The sequence below is a fragment of the Coregonus clupeaformis genome, chromosome 4 (genome assembly GCF_020615455.1).
Source record: "Coregonus clupeaformis isolate EN_2021a chromosome 4, ASM2061545v1, whole genome shotgun sequence".
Lineage (NCBI taxonomy): Eukaryota > Metazoa > Chordata > Actinopteri > Salmoniformes > Salmonidae > Coregonus > Coregonus clupeaformis.
Window position 1 is genome coordinate 18557640 of NC_059195.1, and position 23738 is coordinate 18581377.

At 40.9% G+C, this 23738-nt stretch overlaps 1 protein-coding gene and 1 long non-coding RNA gene across 3 annotated transcripts in view; both read right to left on the bottom strand.

The window, feature by feature from the left end:
• LOC121552009 (sodium-driven chloride bicarbonate exchanger-like) overlaps positions 1–17707 on the bottom strand; it is a 70494-nt gene extending 52787 nt beyond the window's left edge. The window contains exon 1 of the mRNA XM_041864728.1: positions 17579–17707. Coding sequence (XP_041720662.1) covers positions 17579–17626 — 48 coding nt within the window. The 5' untranslated portion in view covers positions 17627–17707. The remainder of the gene's footprint in view (positions 1–17578) is intronic.
• Positions 6117–10192, bottom strand: LOC121552041. 2 transcript variants are annotated; one of them, XR_005997167.2, is made up of 5 exons: positions 9772–10192; positions 9461–9567; positions 9248–9297; positions 7708–7803; positions 6117–6792 (listed from the first exon to the last, which is right to left on the bottom strand). It is a non-coding gene; the product is annotated as an uncharacterized LOC121552041 (long non-coding RNA). The 2 variants fall into 2 exon arrangements; XR_005997166.2 differs by having other exon boundaries at positions 9461–9570; positions 9772–10191.
• Positions 17708–23738: the final 6031 nt, after the last annotated feature.

A 23738-nucleotide genomic window follows, 5' to 3' on the forward strand; every position in this document is an offset into this window, starting at 1 on the left:
TCACGCCGGGAGAGGGCGTCCGCATTGCCGTGGTGCTTGCCAGACTGCTCTCTCTTCAACTCCTCCAACTCTAGGACCAGGGACTCAGCCTCCTGTTGTCTCTCCTTGAGTTTCTTACTGAACGCATCAGCCTTGGTTTTAGCAGAGTTTAGCTTCTGTTGAGCAGCTTTCAGTTCCTTCTCTCTCTCTGCCTCCGCATTCTTCATCTTGTTCTCCAACACCTTGTACTTCTCCTCTGCCTTCTTCTGGACCTTCTTACTCCTGCGCAGGGTCTCCTCACACTCCTCGATGGTCCTGCGCAGCCTCTCCAGCTCCTCCTGTTGCTTAGGGAAGGAGCTCTGTTGGAGTTTAGCCTGGAGGATATCTAACTCTTCTGTCTTCATGTCTAACTGTTGCTTTAACAAACGATACCTCTCAGCGGTCCCCTTCAGACCAGACAGTTCTTTGTCCAGATTCTGTAGCTCCGTCTCTGTGTCGGTCTGGGCACCTGCCATCCCTATCAGAGCCCGGGCGGGAGTGAGTAACTCGGAGGATTGCACCGGAGCCTTCCCAGGATGAGTCTTGCCTCTCCGTTTCCGAGGTACTCGGGTTATCCTCTCCTGAGACTCTCTCCAGAGTGGGTAAAAGGCTGGGCAGTCTCGTCCAATTAGGACAGGGACGGGGAGGGAATCAACCACCCCCGCCGTCGTGTGTATGGTTCCCCGTGTGCTGGTCATTGTAAGTTCAGTAATGGGGTATTCTCTGGTGTCCCCATGGACACAGGAAACTGGGAGGACTTTCCCCGGGGTCAGACACGTTGGGCCCACCAAATCCTTACGCACCAGGGTGGCCCGGCTACCAGAATCCAGTAAGGCCTCCACATCATGGTGATTCACAGTTACCGGGCAGGTGGGGGGTCGATCTGGGCCGCCATCTACGACTCCCAAGAGTGAGGCAAAACGGTGTGTGGGTGCTGAGCTGGAGGACTCCGCAGGGGCATAGGTTCATCGGCTGGTTTCCCACACTGCCAGGAGATATGTCCCATCTCCCCACACCGGTAACACTGTCGAGTTTCCCCCTCCTGGTGTACTCTTCTTGGACCCGCCTGGTTTCTGGCTCCCCCTGGAGCCGGGATAAGTCCTGACGTGGCTGGGTTCGAGACCTTGGGGTCCTTTGGACGGGTTCTTCCCATTTGTGGTGGGGCCGCACTCCTGGGGTCTTTTCGGGAAGCATTCAGCATCTCCGCTGTGGCCTGGTACTTTTCCACAGCTTCCACGGTCAGATCCGCCGTGGTCAAGGCCTGTTGACTGATGAACCGTTTTGCCTCATAAGGCAGGGGCGCGTAGGTAACGATCCACCACAACGGCCTCCACCACCGCCGCTGCTGTATTCCTCTGCGGATCCAGCCATTTCCTTGCGATTCGGACAAGTTCATGCATCTGCGCCCGAGGAGGTTGGTCTGGTTGGAAGGTCCAGCCGTGAAAGCGCTGGGCCATACCAAACTTTGTGAGTCCATATCTGCTGAGGATCTCAGACTTCAGGGCATCATAGTCAGTAACCTGGTCAGGGCCCAGGTCCCGGACAGCATTCAGCGATTCCCGGTTAGAAAGGGGGCTAACAGACCAACCCACTGTTGCTTGGGCCAGGCTTCCCTAGTGGCCGTGGCCTCAAATGCATGCAGGTATGCCTCAATGTCATCGGTAGCTCCCATCTTAGATATAAAGTCACTTGCCTTTATTGGGCGGGTATTTTGGACCACCCTCTGTCTCTGCAACTGCAATTCCTCTGCCTTCAGAAGGTTGGCTTTCTTTTGCTCCTCCAAGCGAGCCACGTTTGCTTGCATCTGGGCTTGCTGGCCAGCAACAAGGGCTTTCAATATGTCCTCCATTTCAGTCGGCGGGGAGCCTACGGCCAACTTGGAAAACTGGGTGATCAAACCTTCGGTATCCTCCTCTGACATGCACTATTAACGCTTGAGCGTGCCCGTATTCTCCACCATCTGTGACGTCACGAGAGGCTACACAGCTTTCAGCGGGATTGCTCAAGTAGTGCAAGGAGACAAGGTTCAAACAAAACAAGGATTTTATTATAGGTCTTGGGAAATTAACGAAAATATAACAAAATTCTGTTCTCTTGTGGCTCTTTAAGGGTTAACAGTTCAGGGATGTCTCTTCCACATCCAAAATCATAATTCTCACTCGCTCAGATAACTTTTCCCCAGCCTTACTGTAGTCCACGTTGCAGCTAGTGGCCAACCCAGCAAAAAGTCCTTCCAAATGTCTCTCACGTATTTCCACAGGTGCATATATCCAAAGGTGAGTATTTCCCAAAGGTAAGTATCTCCAAATCCTTATATTCCTCATGGAAGTGGACGTGCAGCACTCTTGTCCTCCAGAGAGCCCAGGTTGGAGACTGTGTCTCTTCCCTTCCCAAACCTTCAGCTCATCAGCTCCTCATTTGTTTCAGCTGCGTGGGAAGATTGGCCATAGAGGGGTGGAGTTCCCGACCCTACCAGCAGATGGAGCCATAGCTGTCTGGGTTTGCAGCCACCTCAGGGGGATGTAACGTCCCTCCAGGACACAGCCTCTCGTGACATCACATGCTGTAAACAGAGATTACTGTACTCATCATTCCACATGGCTCACAACAACCTAGAGAGCATCCAAATGTTGGACCCTGACCTAAACCAGCTGCATGTTAAGAAGGTTGTCCAGTCCTGCTTTTATCATCTAAGACATATAGCTAAAGTCAAGTATTTTATTTCAGTCACTGATCTGGAGAACGTTATACATGCTTTTATTTCCTCACGCCTAAATTACTGTGAAATTGGTACGTGACAGCATTAAGCACAGGAACAGAACAGAACAGCCTCATCCACCAGTCATCCTCCTGTCAGACATCACACCAGTCAATGCAGTCTATGAAGAGGATTGTATTTTGGGGGTTATATAAAAAGCTGCTTTACTGTCAACAGCAAATGGATAATGAAAACAAATCTCTTCGGAAGTGATTAGAGCAGCAGAGATGCCGGTAGTGCATAAAAATGCTATTTTTAATTTCATCTGGACTAGTTTGAAAAATGTTAATTGCATCCTTCCTTACACAAGCACTCAGAGACATGCTAAACTGAGGTTGACATCAGAGGCCTGTGCAGTTGCTGGATATGCTCTTAGGAAGCCCATCATCCAGTGCCGTTTGTAGGCATAAGTGACATAAGCAGCTTAAGGCCCCGAGACCACTAGGAAGGCAGTCATGGTCTTAACATACTGTTAGTTTGGATAGTAGAATAGGCTACACAGCGTGCAATTTCAAAATTTGGTAGTGCATCAGCAGCTTTCCTTTTGTTATGTCAGTCACTGAAAGGCACTCAATTAACCGATGTCAGCTAACATTTTTTAGATTGCTAGGTAAGTTAGTCTAGCCAGCTATCTAAACCTTGTAGTAATCATGGCCGAATAGGGGCCCTGAACTCCAGGGGGCCCCCATTGATTTTGTTAGTCCCTCTCACTCAGATATCATATGAACATGGCATAAGTCATGGCGAAATGTGTAGAACTGCAGGAAATGTGATTTAAAACTGCAAAGTTGTCTCTGCCCCATGGAAAAAAAAGTGTAGAATTGCAGAAAAATAAGTTTAAAGCTGCAGAAGTTTCTCTCCGCCCCAAGAGGGGGTCCACTAAAATGTTTGCCCGTGAGGTGGGGGGGCTCCCCAACCAAATCTCGCTTAGATCCCCAGAAAAGCTAGAAATGGCCATGCCATCACCCACCAATGCATCCAACAAAAATACTGTCATAGTTATGTGCAGTGCAAGATAGGTTAACATTGTCCAAAGGCAAATGTTGAATATAGAGTTATGCCTGGTTACAGACACCCTTGGCCTAAAGTGCACTTGAAGGGAAGGATGACTGTCCCCGTCTATACCCACTGGACACAAACTGGTTGAATCAACGTTGTTTCAACGTAATTTGTCAACGTATTGTGACGTGGAATCTACGTGGAAAATATATTGTCCTCAAAAAGTCATCAAAAAACTTTGAAAAAAGTTATTTTAAAAACTGTTGTTTTGAGGGTGGAATTTCAACCACAGGATTATGTCATCATTGTAACCCATTTTCAACATAGAGAAACCTGGTATAAAATATGTTGAATTTGTACCTTTGAAACAACGTCAGATTTTCAACCTTATATCCACTATCAGAAAAAAAACAATAGGCTGGGAGCACCTCATATGGAGAGTTGCTCTAGCTACAGCTATTAATTTGTTCTCCCATCCAGGGTTTCAGCCAAGCCCTGCTTAGCTTTGATATTTGTCACTGAGTACGGTTATATGCACACAATAAGGAGATTATTGTTGATAGTCAGATTAATATAATAGTTAGATTAAAATGTTTACATGCTTTGCAAGAAGAACGATGTCCCCAATAATCCTGTTTACATGGACACATCTGAAATCAGGCTACCTGATGGCACTCTGATAGATGCAGAAAATCGTCAATTAGAATAAACGTTCTACCACACCACTATTTTTGGGAAGCATATTTGATTCTGAGTTCAGACATATAAAGTTTGTATGTGAAAACTACTTCTAAGACACATAGATTCAGTTGTTCCGAACTCACTTCACTCGCGCTAAAGAGTGAGGCTCGCTCGGCTGGTGCTGGTACATGCACAGATCAAATACACCGCTGGAACGCGGATTAGGTGTTTACATGTCCTAATAATTTGAAAGATTGCGCAGAAAACCAGGTGTTTTAAACTGAGTATGCTTACTTCAATTTTGACCATACGCCAAATAAGATAAACAGAGTAAGGTGTTTACATGACTATTTCATAATCTGCCTACTGCCATAATCAGTTTAATATCTCATTATTACTGTGCATGTAAACATACTCACTGACTACTACAGGGGCGGTGTGTTCATTAGGGCGATATGGGCGACGCACTGCCAAATGGGAAAAGGAAGGGATTTTTTTTCTAATCAATTATATCACGGCAACAGTAGTTCAGTGTTCTAATCTAGACGCCTGATCTGCCAATAAATGTCCAATCATGCTAAAGTCGTGCTTCAAATGTCCCCGCCCGTTTTGGGGCGATTTCAGTCAGGTTGAAAATCGCCCAGAAGTCTCTCATAGCCTCTAATGTAAAATATTTTTTTTTCAAATATCTGAGCTTTCAATACAATCTCTATGGGTTTCTGAGGGCTTGCACTTACGCGCTTTCGTCATACGTAACGTAACGATGAACGTAACTAAGAAACTACTCTTTCACCCTGAAGGCGGCAAAGCAGACAGCACCGCTTCACTGTAAACCCTAATAAGTTCACATAACTCAAAAATTATTTTGTAACAGATTACACAAAAATATTTTAGTGATGTTTTTAAATGTTTTAAGTTTACATAAAATAAAAATTACATTTACAGTTGCCTTAAATTATCTCAATGTTATCTTATAAATATTGATATTCCTCAACTTATAATTAGGGAGTAATTCACTCAAAACTTTCAATATTTTTCAACTCATATAATGTGGGAAATATACTCAACATTTTCAATATTCTTCAACTCATAAATGTGGGAAATACACTCAAAATATTAAATATTCTTCAACTCATATAATGTGTGAAATACACTCAAAATTTTCAATATTCTTCAACTCATAATGTGGGACATGCAATCAAAATTAATTCTAAACTGAAATACTGATGTCGGTCCATTACACAATTATAATCAGCGAATAATGTTAGAAAACATGAAAGTGACACCACAGTGACAATTTAACTTTTTTTTATTCAACACAATGTGCTTTTAAAAAGGCACGAATCAAAAGGAGCTCAGTCAAAACAAAGTGCTTGTCATAAATTAAAACAAAAAAGGAAATGACTCCATAAAAACAAAATGTGTTTTAAAGTACATTAAGTGTTAATAGTTCCATATTCTGATAGTGGTCATTGCTACAGAGGGTAGATTCAGTATTTTGGGTCTCCATATCACATTATTCAGTAAACATTATGATAAAAACTCACAAAAGCTTCATGATAAAAATTCAATAAGATTCTAATTATAATCCATCCTCAACAGCAATGACAACTATTAGAATGTGGAGCCATTTAAAACGTTTTAGCACTTACTGTACCTTGAAGGCTGCAACTCACTTTTTAAAATAAAACATTCAAATAAAAGTACTGGTTTCTACTGTGCCGTACTTCAACTGGCAACATCAAGGTAAGCATTAGGTCACACAACATTAAACATGTATAGTGCATGAATTCAACAGTCGTTTCCCACAAGTACAGTACAAAAACTTGGGCTTGGCAATACTTCAATGTTGTGATATTTATCTATTAACAATCAATGTATTAAATCTGAGGTAGAAGAGGCAAACAGTGTAACATATTAAACATGAGGTAGAAGAGGCAAATTATTACATTTGTAAAGAGGGGAAAAAAACAAACATCCTCAATACTCAGCTCAACAAATAGTCCATTCTGAGTGATTCACTCATTGAACAAATCATTCTTCAGTGTCAGTAGACGCTCTTTCAGTGGTTTGTTGTCCTCAAGACACATCACAACTTTTTGGATAAATGTGAATGTAAGCTCAAGATTCTTTGGGTACTGTAGGTCTAGTGCATAGACATACCCAAAGAGCAGGAGAAATGAGTCAGCCAGGTGTGTGGGACCACTCACAAGTATTTAATCTTCCACGACAATACAGATGCTCTCAGGGCTGAAGAGGGCCGCATCAGTAGTATCATCAGTGACAACTGTCAGGAGAGCCACCGGAGTGTCAGTGAGGTCTGGACCATCTGCTGACTATAAAACACAAATAATACAAAAATGAGTTCAGCCCCTCAAGGATACAAATCATGCTAATGATGTCTAGACATTACGGTCACTTTGCACTTAGACTGCAACTAAGCTACATGTTTAAACTATTTTCTTTACACATGCTTATTATTTTATGTTAGTTTCACACCTACCTGTAAGCATACTTTTTGTTTAGTGGAATTCTTTATACTTACCTTTTCATTTATGTAATTTCTACATGTCAGTTTGCAGAATAACAACTCAAGGAAACTTCATAAACAGGTCCTGGGGGCTATTCCAGAAAGGAGGTTCAACAAACTGAGCCTAACCCTGAACTCAGAGTTGACTTACCCTGTGAAGTGAAACTGAGTTTTCAGTTACAGAACAGCTGATCTGAGTTAGGTAAGTTGACTCAGAGTACGTTAACTCGGAGTTGAGCTTGTGCCTGACGACTAGTAAAAGCCATCATCAATGGAGCTCCGATACGGTTATTCACCATGGCAACGGGAGAAAACAGGAAGCAGACATTTTCTGGCTGCGGCTGTTATATAAATCACTGACAGAGTTTCAGATGCAGTCGTCTTTTCATTTTGAATTTAACATCACTTTATTTTATATTAGCCTTTAAGGAAGTGGTTGAATGTTGTTCAATGTTTTATATTAGGCTATTTTGTTTTATTTAAATCGGCTGAAAATGAAATATAAAAACATTTTATCTCATACTCAATGCGGCGACAAACTAGAAACACGGACTTTGAAATTACGTTGTTGGAAAAAATACAATTGGCTATACTGATGGTTTTCACATAACCTGCTTTCTGGAATGCCCCTCTGGTTCTCCTAGAGTTCTTTGAGTGATGTCATGTTTAAGCTGACTGAATAGCTAAGCAAAGGGATTGATAGTGAGGCCAGTACACTTACATTACAGGTCCTGAAAAACTTGGAGGCATCTTCACGCAGGTACACAGGAAGTGCACGAAGGACGAGGGCCCGTCTCATATTTACATCACGTTGTTCCTACATGGACAAAAAATATCCATTACAATAACAATTACACAAATATCAAAAACATTCATTGTACACTAATTATAGTAAAAATGAAAATGTTAAAAGATAAGCAAGTTAGTTATTAACAAGCAAAGCATCAAAGTTGTGTGCTTATAGATCTGCTATTTCTGTTGTTGTTCTTTGTATTTAACAAAGTATTAATAAAGGGTTCAAGTGATCAACTGTTGACCCCACAGTTGAGATAAAAACATTTAGAGAAATAGCAAAAGAATGACTGTGGAAACACAAAATAAAACCAATTATTAGTGTAATCCTCTCACCAGGCTCGAATTTGACTCTCACGATATTACCTTATTTAGAATATCTGAACAGCATGGGATATTAGGTGAGAAGGACATCTCCAATAAGAATCCCTATTGTAAACTTGCTAGGGTGAATGACAAATAGGGTATTAACTTCAGATAGAATGATTATAGACTTGGTTATTGTTATAAGGATATGCTTTCCCATGCATTAAATGAAACTGAAACAGTAAATGACTCCACCAATACAACAGACATAAGGTTCAAGATCTATATTAATCAAATGTTCAATGTATCACATCAAAAGAAATACAAATTATAAACCCCAATGATTTTTCCACAACCCCATGTCCAAATTATTTGCAAGCTTGCTTATTAAACCCTGGGCGCGCGTTGGAGCTCATAAAAAAAATTACGACATACATAAAGTCCCGAAGTCCACCCCCACATTTGTAGTTACTCACTACTTGTAGATAATGCCTCAGCAAAATATAGTAGTTCCGTGCAGGTGTCCTCACAAGATCCACAGCTATCAATGCAGCCAGTACTCGGTAGCAGCAACAGACATCCGTTGGAAACCCGAACTGATCGTCACAAGCAATTCTCTCCAAGTCTTGCACGATGCTAGGCTAACCTCTAGGATGTCGAATGTCTCCACAATTCGACGGCAGCTTCAGTCTCCACTTGGTCTTTCTTAACTAAATAATAAACACTCTCTTATAGAAATAAAATCAGGATTTCCCTTAAAAAAACTCTGTAGGTATGGTTTGTTCTCTCTTTATCGTTTCCTTTGGTCGTTTTTCCTTCACCAACCCCACTAACGTCTCTCCTCTCCCTTCTTTCAACTTTTCCCTCCCTTTTCTTTCCCGGCAACCAGTCCACTCTCCCATTGGCCACAACTTAACAAGTTAGCTCATTGGTCAAAACTTTAACGAGATACGTGGGAAATTTAAACTTAAAAGTAAACCAACCTATTCACTTGTAAAACATTTTTAAACATTGCTTCAAAAAGAAATGCATTAATGACATTACAAATCAGGAGCTATTCGATCACCTTTTAAATCTAATACCAATGAATTATAACAAATACACTCTATACTTGGTTTTAGCAATGTATTACATTAGTAACACTATTTCATAATACATCCTACCTGAACTGTTAAAAGGATTTCGAGATGATCTCACAACCACACACTTGAGCCTAGGAAGAAATACAAACACAGGCCTGGTTAGCATCATGATAACACACTCACATTATGTTGTTTAGCATTGTTCGTTTCACGCTAGCACACACGTACACACAGCTCGATAACGTATAATATTTACTGTGTAAGGCAGACACTTATTGAAATAAGTATACTCACAGTACGCACTTGCATTACCGGCGAACAGCGAAAACTCATGGACCTTCCTCCACCGTCAATGTCCCGGGCAAACATGCATTATGGGAAATGTAGTTCATCCAGGAGACCTGCTGATAACGTTACACCGTTGTAAGATGAAGTAACGTAACGTATTTGTCACATATTTAACAACTTCTAAAGTTACAATTACTTGGATTTTTAAACTATTTACAACAAATATTCACTGTGCACATTGTACAAATGTATTCCCAGTTCCACATTTAAGACTATCGAAATTAAATTTGAAAAAAAACAACATTAGAGTTACTTACCAAATCAGAGGTGATGATAAGATGGCGCTTAAGAAAACGAAGGCAATAAGACTAATGATAAAAACGGAGGTGGTGGTGGTTTCAAGCGGGCAGCATAAAAGTGCGCATTGCAAACAAATTAAAACAAATTAAACTGTGTTCCACATCCCCGCATCAAGGCAAATTCAAGATGGCTGACTCAGCTTTCCTGAGGGAGAGATGACCCACCCACCAGAACGTCATGACGTCGATAACGTCATGACACTACCTAAACTTTTTTGAGCGTTCCACACAAATTACCTATAAAATATTGAGCCCTCTTCAATTAAAGTGGCATAAATCTCAACAGAGCTCAACACTTTATAGTTTGGTCAACTGCATAACGACATTTGACTGTTATGACCTTATTACTTATGAGCTAGTACAACTGTTTGGGATTACAGTGTTGGACAGCGACTGGTGTAACCGACATGCACCATCTTTCAGAAAAGATTAAGAAAAATGAGCTGTCAAAGACCCACATATAGCTGTTTGAGATTGTCTGCTTTTGGGAGAGTGAATATTGCCACTCAACTGGATGAGGGATACAGGCTAGCTGTCCGCCGCCACAACGATGAGGTTAGCAACAGCAGAGTCGTGAACACTGTCTACGAGAATCGAGACGACCTCATAGAATGTTTTGAAGCCATCCGGACGGGTTCATTGGGTTCATTTGACCAGCACACCTTGAGAGAGGCAGCTGGCTACGTGAGGATACTACATGATGAAGATTTAATTTTTTTCCTGCGGCTTTTTCACAAAATCATGCCCCACGTCGACATTCTGTACCAGAAGCTACAGAAGAAGGACATCGATGCTGTCTTTATCAAACGTGCCCTCGACAGCTTCACAAGCAAGTGTAGGCCATAAGGTAAGATTAAACAATATCAAAAAATGTGGTAAAAGCTCTTGTTGATCCTGCAATCTGAACAAATACCAAGATGCTGTATTTTCAGCTGATATTTCATTTGTTTATGGAAATGCATATTGTTTATGCAGTGTTGAGGAATGTGAAAGAACACCCTTGATTATTTTTACTGTGATAACTTATTTTGCTTTTGTAAGCCAACACTTTTGAGATCAGTCAATAAATGCTTCTGGTATTGACTTATATGCTGCCCCTGTCTTCATGTTGTTGCTGGACATATCTTTTTAAAAATGTGTGTAGGTCACCTAAATCATCAGAAAAATTGCCCCCCCTGAGAATTTTTTCAGGAGCCGCCACTGGACTACTACCAATGTGTTATCTTGAGAATGATTATTGAGAGATCGCTTAAGACCTAAATGTATTCACTGTTGCTATCGAAGTCATTCCAAAGGGTAGGTTTAACAGAGCAAATGAAATGTAACCATACTTTATAAGTCATATATCATCAATGATACTATTTAGGCCTATACAGTATAGCATTTACATTTTAGTCATTTAAAAAGTCAACCCAGGGTTCAACTAAATATAGACAATATATATAGGCCTAGGGTTTCAAGCTTTGGTTGATTTAAAATGTAATCTTCAAGTTAATCATTAATATGTTAGATTCACATCCCATCTCAACCAAAAATCTAAGTTAAAGAATAGGGCTAAATCAAATCAAAGTGCAATTAATTTGATATATACAGTTGAAGTCTGAAGTTTACATACACCTTAGCCAAATACATTTATACTCCGTTTTTTACAATTCCTGACATTTAATCCTAGTAATAATTCCCTGTCAGTTTGGATCATCACTTTATTTTAAGAATGTGAAATGTCAGAATAATAATAGAGAGAATGATTTATTTCAGCTTTTATTTCTTTCATCACATTCCCAGTGGGTCAGAAGTTTACATACACTCAATTAGTATTTGGTAGCATTGCCTTTAAAATTGTTTAACTTGGGTAAAACGTTTCGGGTAGCCTTCCACAAGCTTCCCACAATAAATTGGGTGAATTTTGGCCCATTCCTCCTGACAGAGCTGGTGTAACTGAGTCAGGTTTGTAGGCCTCCTTGCTCGCACACGCTTTTTCAGTTCTGCCCACACATTTTCTATAGGATTGAGGTCAGGGCTTTGTGATGGTCACTCCAATACCTTGACTTTGTTGTCCTTAAGCCATTTTGCCACAACTTTGGAAGTATGCTTGGGATCATTGTCCATTTGGAAGACCCATTTGCAACCAAGCTTTAACATCCTGACTGATGTCTTGAGATGTTGCTTCAATATATCCACATAATTTTCCTTCCTCATGATGCCATCTATTTTGTGAAGTGCACCAGTCCCTCCTGCAGCAAAGCACCCCCACAGCATGATGCTGCCACCCCTGTGCTTCATGGTTGGGATGGTGTTCTTCGGCTTGGAAGTACCCCCTTTTTCCTCCAAACATAACGATGGTCATTATGGCCAAACAGTTCGATTTTTGTTTCATCAGACCAGAGGACATTTCTCCAAAAAGTACGATATTTGTCCCCATGTGCAGTTGCAAACCATAGTCTGGCTTTTTTATGGCGGTTTTGGAGCAGTGGCTTCTTCCTTGCTGAGCGGCCTTTCAGTTTATGTCGATATAGGACTCGTTTTACTGAGGATATAGATACTTTTGTGCCTGTTTCCTCCAGCATCTTCACAATGTCCTTTGCTGTTGTTCTGGGATTTATTTGCACTTTTCGAATTTGCACTAACTCTAACCCTTCAGGTGTTTGGAAATTGCTCCCAAGGATTAACCAGACTTGTGGAGGTCTACAAATGTTTTTTCTGAGGTCTTGGTTGATTTCTTTTGATTTTCCCATGAAGTCAAGCAAAGAGGCACAGAGTTGAAGGTAGGCCTTGAAATGCATCCACAGGTATACCTCCAATTTACTCAGAATGATGTCAATTAGCCTGTCAGAAGCTTCTGAAGCCATGACATCATTTTCTGGAATTTTCCAAGCTGTTTAAAGGCACAGTCAACTTAGTGTATGTAAACTTCTGACCCACTGGAATTGTGATACAGTAAATGATAAGTGAAATAATCTGTCTGTAAACAATTGTTGGAAAAATGACTTGTGTCATAAACAAAGTAGATGTCCTAACCGACTTGCCAAAACTATCGTTTGTTAACAAGACATTTGTGGAGTGGTTGAAAAACGAGTTTTAATGACTCCAACCTATGTGTATGTAAACTTCCGACTTCAACTGTATTGATATTTGGTTGCATTGTCAACCAAACACAATTCAATATCACTTTTGCAATTCAGTAAATAGCCTATTAACTTGTTGACAAGTTAACAAAATGTGTGTTACAAAAGTAATATTGAATTGTGTTTAGCTGACAACGCAATCATATAACAATATTTAAAGAACATTAAATCATATGTTGGATTCACGTCTCCAACTAAACCAAAAATAAAAGTGAAAGAATAGGATTAAGCCAGTGGCTCAGATTAAACCTTCCAAGCATTAGATACCTTTTAAATGTTGATATTTGATTGCGTTGTCAACCAAACACAATTCAATATTACTTTTGTAATCCAGTAAATAGCCTTAAGGCTATCTTACAAACTAATGTAACCGTATTTATTCAACCTTAAAATGAGTAACACATCCATGGCCACATTCTGAGGTTAGCCTACAGTAACTATAAATGTATTATGTAATCATAGAAAGTGTGCATGTTCAAGATAGCATGCAAAGGTCGCAGGTCTGAGGAGATATTCACAATTGCTATAATAATCTGCACAGAATCTTGTACAGCATTGATCACTTGCACCATGTACTTTTAATGTAATCTCAACTGCAATCCAGCTCATTTGGTAGTGCTATTAGATGAAGCACAGTGATAACGCATTAAGTTGTTGTATAAATACAAGATATCTGACATTGTATTCCCATTTGAACTTTGATGCTATATAAATGGTTGAAAGTGCAGTGATAACACATTTTGATGACAACTAAACCAAGAATCTGACATAGTTTTTCCATTGGAATTTGGTTGTGCTTTTATATGGTTGATAACACATTGGAAATTCAAAAAAATTCCGGCTGTCTTTTTGAGTGGGTGAATTAAGGTTGAAATCTCATTGATCAATGTCTCAACCAAATATTACCCACATTTCCACGTTGAAATGACAAGGTTTGCCCATTGGGTAGTGTCTATAGGTGGGACAACATCTTTGTTGCAAATGGCACCCTATTCCCTAGTACACTACTTTTGACAAGAGCCCTATGGGCCCTGGTCAAAAGTAGTGCACTGAAGGGAATAGGCTGCCATTGGGACGCATACAAATTGTCTGATCACTGATTTGTATTAAGAAGGCTCTCTCTGATCTTTAGCAGGGCACTTGGCAGGCACCCTGAGACTATCCCCTAGAATCAGGCTTATGAGTTCATAGGTTGCAGTGAATGTCAGTGGAAACATACTGTACAATCTATTTCCCTGGGTTCATATACTGTATAATCTCGGTGCATGGGAACACCACTGGTTTCCCCAAATTTAAATGTAAATGGCATCTGCCATAGGAGAAGCACTTACAACTATGTGTATAGGCCTGCAATGGTAAGCTACACTCTTCACTGAAAATGGTAGCCTACTGTTGAAAGTCAGCTTTTTTTCTACAGATTCACAAATGTATTCATTAGCAATATGTTTATATTCATATTTTATAACCCGGTGATATAATTTGTCCTGTTTGACTGGCGGTATAATTTGTCCTTGTGCAAGGAATTTCCTCCTAGAAGAAAATAAAGAACTCTATTATATTCTATTCTAGATTACATGAGTATGGAAGCTCGTTCCCGCCACCCAATAAAAGCAATGAGATAGTAAGTAAATTATGAGATGATAAATCATAATTTTATTTGGTAAACAGCTGAGGAATGGGACAGGATAAATGTAACCACTCTCAAATACATAGATGTCAGGACTATCACATACAGTGCATTTGGGAAAGTATTCAGACCCCTTCACTTTTTCCTCGTTTGATTACGTTACAGCCTTTTTCTAAAATGGATTCAATACAAATGTTTCCTCATCAATCTACACACATTACCCCATAATGACAAAGCGAAAAGAGAAATAACTTATTTAAGTAAGTATTCAGACCCTTTGAGCTCAGGTGCATCCTGTTTCCATTGATCATCCTTGAAATATTTATACAACTTGATTGGAGTCCACCTGTGGTAGATTCAATTGATTGGACATGATTTGGAAAGGCACAAACATTTACATAATTTAGCAGACGCTCTTACCCAGAGCGACTTACAGTTTGTGCAAACATTATTTTTATTTTATTAATTTTTTTCATACTGGGAATCAAACCCACAACCCTGGCATTGCAAACGCCATGCTCTACCAACTGAGCTACCTGCCTGCCAGCCATTCCCTCCCCTACCCTGGGCCAATTGTGCGCCACACCATGGGTCTCCCGGTCACAGCCAGCTATGACAGAGCCTGGATTCGAACCAGGATCTCTAGGGGCACAGCCAGCACTGCAATGCAGTGCCTTAGACCACTGTGCCACACCTGTCTATATAAGGTCCCACAGTTGACAGTGCATGTCAGAGCAAAAACCAAGCCATGAGGTCGAAGGAATTGTCCGTAGAGGTCCGAGACACTATTATGTTGAGGCACAGATCTGGGGAAGGGTACCAAAAATTGTCTGCAGCATTGAAGGTTCCCAAGAACACAGTGGCCTCCATCATTCTTAAATGGAAGAAGTTTGGAACCACCAAGACTCTCCCTAGAGCTGGCCCTCCAGCCAAACTGAGCAATCTGGGGAGAAGGGCATTGGTCAGGGAGGTGACCAAGAACCCGATGGTCACTCTGACAGAGCTCCAGAGTTCCTCTGTGGAGATGGGAGAACCTTCCAGAAGGACAACCATCTCTGCAACACCACCAATCAGGCCTTTATGGTAGAGTGGCCAGACGGAAGTCAGTAAAAGGCACATGACAGCCCACTTGGAGTTTGTCAAAAGGCACCTAAAGGACTCTCAGACCATGAGAAACAAGATTATCTGAATGCCAAGCGTCACGTCTGGAGGAAACCAGGCACCGCTCATCACCTGGCCAATACCATCCCTACGGTGAAGCATGGTGGTGGCAGCGGCAGGGACTGGGAGACTAGTCAGGATCGAGGGAAAGATGAACGGAGCAATCCTTGATGAAAACCTGCTCCAGAGCGCTCAGGACCTCAGACTGGGGTGAAGGTTCATATTCCAACAGGACAACGACCCTAAGCACACAGCCAAGACAACACAGGAGTGGCTTCGGGACAAGTCTCTGAATGTCCTTGAGTGGCCCAGCCAGAGCCCGGACTTGAACCTGATCGAACATCTCTGGATAGACCTGAAAATAGCTGTGCAGCGATGCTCCCCATCCAACCTGACAGAGTTTGAGAGGATCTGCAGAGAAGAATGGGAGAAACTCCCCAAATACAGGTGTGCCAAGCTTGTAGTGTCATACCCAAGAAGACTTGAGGCTGTAATCGCTGCCAAAGGTGCTTCAACAAAGTACAGAGTAAAGGGTATGAATAGTTATGTAAATGTAATATTTCAGTTTGTATGTTTAATAAATTTGCCAAAATAAAATCAATTTTAGAAAAAGCCTGTAAAGTAACAAAATGTGGAAAAAGTCAAAGGGTCTGAATACTTTCAAAATGCACTGTATGGATGCAAGGACTGACCATTAATGAGATCAAAATGATAGTTTTAACCATGTTTTGAAGCTATACAGTGTTTGTTTACAATTAAATTGTTTACAAACAATGGAGTAAAACAAGCTTATATTTTGGGTTCTGATGGGGTAAGACTGTTGCTCATGAGGCATTTCTAAGTTACATTCTTCAAGAATAATTTAAAAGTTCAAAAATGGATGTACCAATCCCTGATTTCCAAACAGGCACCAACTCACATCAACAAAACTCTCGAACACATTAATATGGAACAATATCACCACAAACTAACTCTCTCTCTCTCACACAAACACACACACACAAACACACACATGCATGCTATCTTACTACTTACTAGTACTTACGTACGACTAACTTACTTAGTACACACTTATAACTTACAATCATAATTATGACTTACATATCTCATAATAATGACTTGCTATCTCAAAATAATGACATACTATCTCATAATTATGACTTACTATCTCATAATAACAATTTCCTATCTCATAATAATAACTTACTATCTCATAATAATGATTTACTATACCATTATAATGACATATCTCATAATTATGACTAACTCTCTCATAATAACGAGTTACTATCTCATAATTATGACTTAAAATCTCATAACAATGACTTACTCTCATAATTATGAATTACTATGTCATAATTTGTAGTCAGATTTGTTGAGTCTATATAGCCTACTGAGGAGAAGAGAAATATATCCAATTTCACTGATATTATAATTACATTTGTGAGAAGCCTATAATAGAATGGCTGCATAATGTAACATCAGTCAAAGCTGTCAAAAATATTTATTTGAACTAAATTGCATTTCACATGAAAACACAAAAGCCTTTCATGAATAGGTTGAAACGTCTGATGTGTGAAAAGAATATGGCATATGTTATGTTGATCATAGCGGATATAACAATTACACCGGCTTCCCTGTTGATCAAATTAGTTCGATATCGCTGATTTTGATATCTTCTAGAATATTACACTGTAGTACATTGAACATAATACTTGTCAAATATCTAAATTACTTTCACCCTCAAATATTTGGATCTTAAAGATGCACGCGGGATGTAGTCAATGTGCGCCACAAAGAAGATAACGTCCGCTGAATCAGTGTATTGCAATGGGAAAGAGTAGCTACTTACCGTTGGCAGTAGCGGCTCCATTTGAGCGCCTTGGTCCTTAATGTCCATGTTCGCTTGCGTGAATAGCCTAATTTCCGGTGTATGGAATGGTGGTATTATTTGTACTATTCCCAGTGTCAGGTTTGCAAAGTGCAGTATGGAAAACCCCCGAACTAGAACGCTATGGTCACATGTTTAACAGTAGTCGTGAAGCCTTGGCAGATATCATTATTCCTCACAGGGGCGCAGCTTATATTTTATCCATGCACACAAACCATAAGCATCCTTCTTGTGTTGTAGTGACGCCGCAGAATAGATTGTTGGGAGCACATTTCTTATCGAGGGGTTTCTCATGAATGGATGATTTTGGTAGGCTACCGTATCTCGCTGAAGTTTATTATGACAAAATTACAATTCTAAAAGACATCTGAGACAAACTTTACACAACTCACTGACTCAAACTGCATTTGTAGAACTGAGAGCATATACATGGCCGTAACTTCATATGAGGACACCTATTAAAAAAACAATATTATAATACAAATATATATTTTGTACACAATAAATAAATTCAATTACGGGTCAATATCTAAATATTGCTCCTTGAGTTGATCAAAGCTCAGAACGCTTATATTCTTGATCTGACTGTTCTAATCGCGCCTGCCTTTTTGCGAACGAGTGGAATCATGAACAGTGGTTTATTAGTTATGTTCGCCTGCATCCCCCGGATTTGCCTCCCGGGTGTGCCCTTTTACCAGGACATTTACCACTCTCTCTTAAACGGCTAACTATGCCTTCTCGCGGCACAGACCGAGGGCCTGAGACGTGAAACGAACTATCCTGCCCCAGCTTGAAGTCGGCTCAAGTAGGCAAATAGAGACGCTGCTGGCACAGTGTTTGCGAGATGCCGGACAAACGGCATTTTTAAAACCACCCCTTCGACTCTTGTGGTGTCTACAGACATCCTCCAAACAACCAAAAACCTACTCTCGGAGAATGAGTGCACAACTGGTAAGTAGTCGCTTTGTTATAGATAAGATATATATGTCATTCAAAGGTGGCTAGCTGCTGGCAGAGACTTATACTGCAGTAACGTTGAAGGTCTCTGGCTAGGCTACTTAGCCATCTAGAAGAATGAAGTAAGAAGCTAACGTTAAACGGAGCCAAAAAATAGGCTACTAAATTCTCATAATAACTTTGCTTTAATAACACGCCATTTAGCAAACGCTTTTATCCAAAGCGACTTACAGTCACGTGTGCATACATTTTTACGTATGGGCGGTGCCGGGGATCGAACCCACTATCCTGGCGTTACAAGCGCCATGCTCTACCAATTGAGCTACAGACAGTAGGCTACTGAGACAGACAGTGATGTGGCGCTCAGTGAGTGGTGAGGCTGAGGCATGCTGCAATGCATGCAGGTGAGCAGAGGAGACAGAGTTTATTACAGTCCGCAGTGGAGGCTGCCTCATAGTAATGGCTGGAACAGAGTCAATGCAATGGCATCAAACACATGCCATGTGTTTGATGTATTTGATACATTACATTTACGTCATTTAGCAGATGCTCTTATCCAGAGCGACTTACAGTTAGTGAATACATATTTTTTTTATACTGGCCCCCCGTGGGAATCGAACCCACAACCCTGGCGTTGCAAACGCCATGCTCTATCAACTGAGCTACATCCCTGTCGGCCATTCCCTCCTCTACCCTGGACGAATTGTGCGCCGCCCATGAGTCTCCCGGTCGCGGACGGCGGCGACAGAGCCTGGATTTGAACCAGGATCTCTAGTGGCACAGTTAGCACTGCGATGCAGTGCCTTAGACCACTGCGCCACCCAGGATACCATTCCACTATTCCGCTCCAGCCATTACCAAGAGCCTGTCCTCCCCAATTAAGGTGCCAGCAACCTCCTGTGGTACAGTGGTTCCCAAACTTGCTGTCGGGGCCCCTGAGAAAATCGGTAGTAATCTTATCAAACAAGTTAGAAAAAATAAATCAGATAAAGACATGTTTCTATATGAACATCTCCACATGGCATATCTTCCCTATAGGCCTACATTAAAATGCAAACAGTTCTAAAAATGTAATACATTATCATTTATATCGGTGGTTGTTCGTCTTATCTCGATCACCCACTGGAGTTTATGGTTTACCCATTACCCACCTTTTTCTTACCACTACATCACTGATATTAATACAGAATCGTAAGTAATATTCTAATAATTCATGTGAATGTGATAATACGATAATCTGTGTGCTCTATTGATGTCTTTTTGTTGCAGAGCTTGATTAATAATGCCTAGGAATACAAATGCGAACACTACGTAATTTTAGAAACGCGATATCTATGTAAAGGGTTGATGATTTTATGCAATTCATCATTACAATGGACTGAACAGTCGCTGATGCTACGTGTCAGTGTGAATCATTCACCTTTCAGGGGTATAACATTACAATCGTATAGCTAATAGGCTATGTGTTTGTACATCAACTGAGGTGAATGAACCTACAGCAGCCAAGGTGATAATGGCTGGGGTCATTTTGGGTTGTTTTTGCTGTTCTCCAAATAGCATTTTAACGTTTTTTAATTGTATAGAAATTCAGAAAATGAGCTTCAACTTTCCAAAAAAAAATACTATGAGAAGGGGGGGGAATGTTTAACAGTTTATTCTCATAATTGATTAAGATTACATGGACAGGGGGAATCTGATCCTAGATCAGTACTCCTACTCTGAGACCCCCTTTATGAAGACAGGCCCTGAAGATTACCAAGTTAGGACATCCCACTACTCAGACTGGTCACACCCGCTCACTACTGGGCCATGCTCCCTCCGTCCAAATTCAGTGTCCAACTTGGCCTTGGTTCAAAAGCCATGGCAGCATCTCTTCCTTGGTTCTCAGCATCAAAGAGCATCAAGGGGGAAGCCCACATTGCCCTCCCTTAAGTTTCACTGTGCTCCCACTCTAAGCAACACATCCCTTATGCTCTGTACCAATCCCATGTCCTCCTCAGAAAGAGCTCACCATCCACCACAAACACCATCACTCCTTGCTTGGCACAATGCCTGCTGCTAGGCATCATAATAAATACAATAATTCAGTCAACTGGCGATGTTGATGCTGTTTTGACTGATTCATCTCAATTATTGCTCATTCTCATATTTGGGAAAGTATTTGATGCCCTCTGGTGTATATGAATGGAACAGCATCAATTAGATACACTGAGTCGTTTGCCGTCGTTTGCCGACGACACAACAGTGGTAGGCCTGATCACCGACAACGATGAGACAGCCTATAAGGAGGAGGTCAGAGACCTGGCCGTGTGGTGCCAGGATAACAACCTCTCCCTCAACGTGATCAAGACAAAGGAGATTGTGGACTACAGGAAAAAAAAGAGGACTGAGCACGCCCCCATTCTCATCGACGGGGCTGTAGTGGAACAGGTTGAGAGCTTCAAGTTCCTTGGTGTCCACATCACCAACAGACTATCATGGTCCAAACATACCAAGACGGTTGTGAAGAGGGCACGACAAAGCCTATTCCCCTTCAGGAGACTGAAAATATTTGGCATGGGTCCTCAGATCCTCAAAAAGTTCTAAGCTGCACCATTGAGAGCATCCTGACTGGTTGCATCACCACATGGTATGGCAACTGCTCGGCCTCCGACCGCAAGGCACTACAGAGGGTAGTGCGTACAGCCCAGTACATCACTGGGGCCAAGCTTCCTGCCATCCAGGACCTCTATACCAGGCGGTGTCAGAGGAAGGCCCTAAAAATGGTCAAAGACTCCAGCCACCCTAGTGATAGACTGTTCTCTCTGCTACCGCACAGCAAGCGGTACCGAAGCGCCAAGTCTAGGTCCAAAAGGCTTCTCAACAGCTTCTACCCCCAAGCCATAAGACTCCTGAACAGCTAATCATGGCTACCCGGACTATTTGCATTGTCCCCACCACCCCACCCCACCCCCTCTTTTACGCTGCTGCTACTTTGTTTATTATATATGCATAGTCACTTTAACTCTATCCACATGTACATATTACCTCAATTACCTCGACTAACCGGTGCCCCCACACATTGACTCTGTACCGGTACCCCCTGTATATAGCCTCCTTACCGTTATTTTATTTTACTGCTGCTCTTTAATTACTTTTTATTTTTATTTTATTTTTTTACTTATCAATTTTTTTACTTTACACGTTTTTTCTTTTCTTAAAACTGCATTGTTGGTTAAGTGCTTGTAAGTAAGCATTTCACTGTAAGGTCTACACCTGTTGTATTCGGCGCATGTAGCAAATAAGATTTGATTTGATTTGAGATATTGTTGCAGAATTTAGACCAGAATATTGATCAATAATCATTGTGAAAAGTTACACTGTATTTGAGAATGCCTTGCATAGCTAAATAGTCCTCATATAACTAAATGATTACTTATGTTTGTATTGTCTACCTAAAAGATACTGAAAAGATACTGAAAAGATACTGAATAAGTACACCAATTAACATGCAATGTATCGTGATAGCCACAAGATCACAGTTGTGTAGATACAGTATGTAGGCTTACATGTCCTGAGTAATCATGGCTACCTGGACAATTTGCACTGCCCCCCCCACCCCCACCCCGTCCCCCTTTTTTACTCTGCTGCTACTCTGTTTATTATTTATGCATAGTCACTTTAACTCTACCCACATGTACATATTACCTCAATTACCTCGACTAGCCGGTGCCCCCGCACATTGACTCTGCACCGGTACCCCCCTGTATATAGCCTCCCTACTGTTATTTTATTTTACTGCTGCTCTTTAGTTATTTGCTTTTATTTTTTTTGCTTAACACTTTTTTTTTCTTTTTTTTTTACTTTGCATTGTTGGTTAAGGGCTTGTAAGTAAGCAAATACAATTTGATTTGATTTGATTTGATTTAACAGAGGAGACGGTTTGTATTGTCCCTGTCATCGGTTTTGATGTAAGTGTATAAATATAAGAGACTATTTTACATCAAAACCTGTATCCAAAGGTTTACCAAAGTTTTCCAGGGTAAGACAATTGTGGATGTGTTTTGGATGTGCACTGTTTACTGTGAAGATAAAGCATGCTTTCTCCAAGTGATGAAATGGGGTTATTAGCCTTTTCTGTGAACACTTGAATGGGGCCCTTGAATGGTGCCCTTGGCCTAACTCACCATCAGTGACTTAAAATAATGCTTGCATAGCCTAGCCCCATAATATTCTTCATGATCTGTGTGAATAACTTATGCTCTCTCTCTCTCTCTCTCTCTCTCTCTGAAATGGCACTGTATCCCCTTTATATTGCACAGGGCCTAACTTTGTGTTGCATATTGGGGGGGTGAAGGTCAATGGGCTCCGGTGTCAACACTCCGTGGACATGAAGGGAAAATACATCCAAAAATGTCCTGATAATTTGGTCAATATACCCCAATCACAACTGAAATACCAATATTTTCCTATAAACTGTGTTCTTACTCTTAACCAGGGGGTTTCTGCCATTGTAATCCTTGGACATCCGGCGGGCTGTCTAAGCGTTTTTCATGCCACCTAAGTCCAAACAGTGTAAAAAACAAAACAAAACAAAAATATATATATATTTTTTTAAATTCTCGGGATAGAACAACGCTTTCAGTGTAAACTTAAATGACTAAAACCAGATATAAAGTATGTAGAAAAGATAATAGACATATAGATTTAGTAATAATATAACACTCACCAAACAAAAAGGTAGACCATCAGGGAGAATTTAAAATTCCAAAAACAATGATTTTAGCAGTATTGATTTTGTTATCATGTTTGAGCAGGGATGGAACTTAAGGATTTTTGTCACTGGCCTGGTCCAACATCTGTGTCATGCGATAGTTGAAAATACACTTTTCACTAGCCCTGTCTGAAGAGTACTAGCCACGGGCTAGCGGGCTAGCTTAATTTCCATCCCTGTGTTTGAGCATAAGAACACAGCATTAGCCATGGAAAGCTGAGACTCTCATGAACATGTACAGTACCAGTCAAAAGTTTGGACACACCTACTCATTCAAGGGTTTTTCTTTATTTTTACTATTTTCTACATTGTAGAATAATAGTGAAGACATCAAAACTATGAAATAACACATATGGAATTATGTAGTAACCAAAAAAGTGTTAAATAAGACTGTTGGAAAAGCATTCCAGG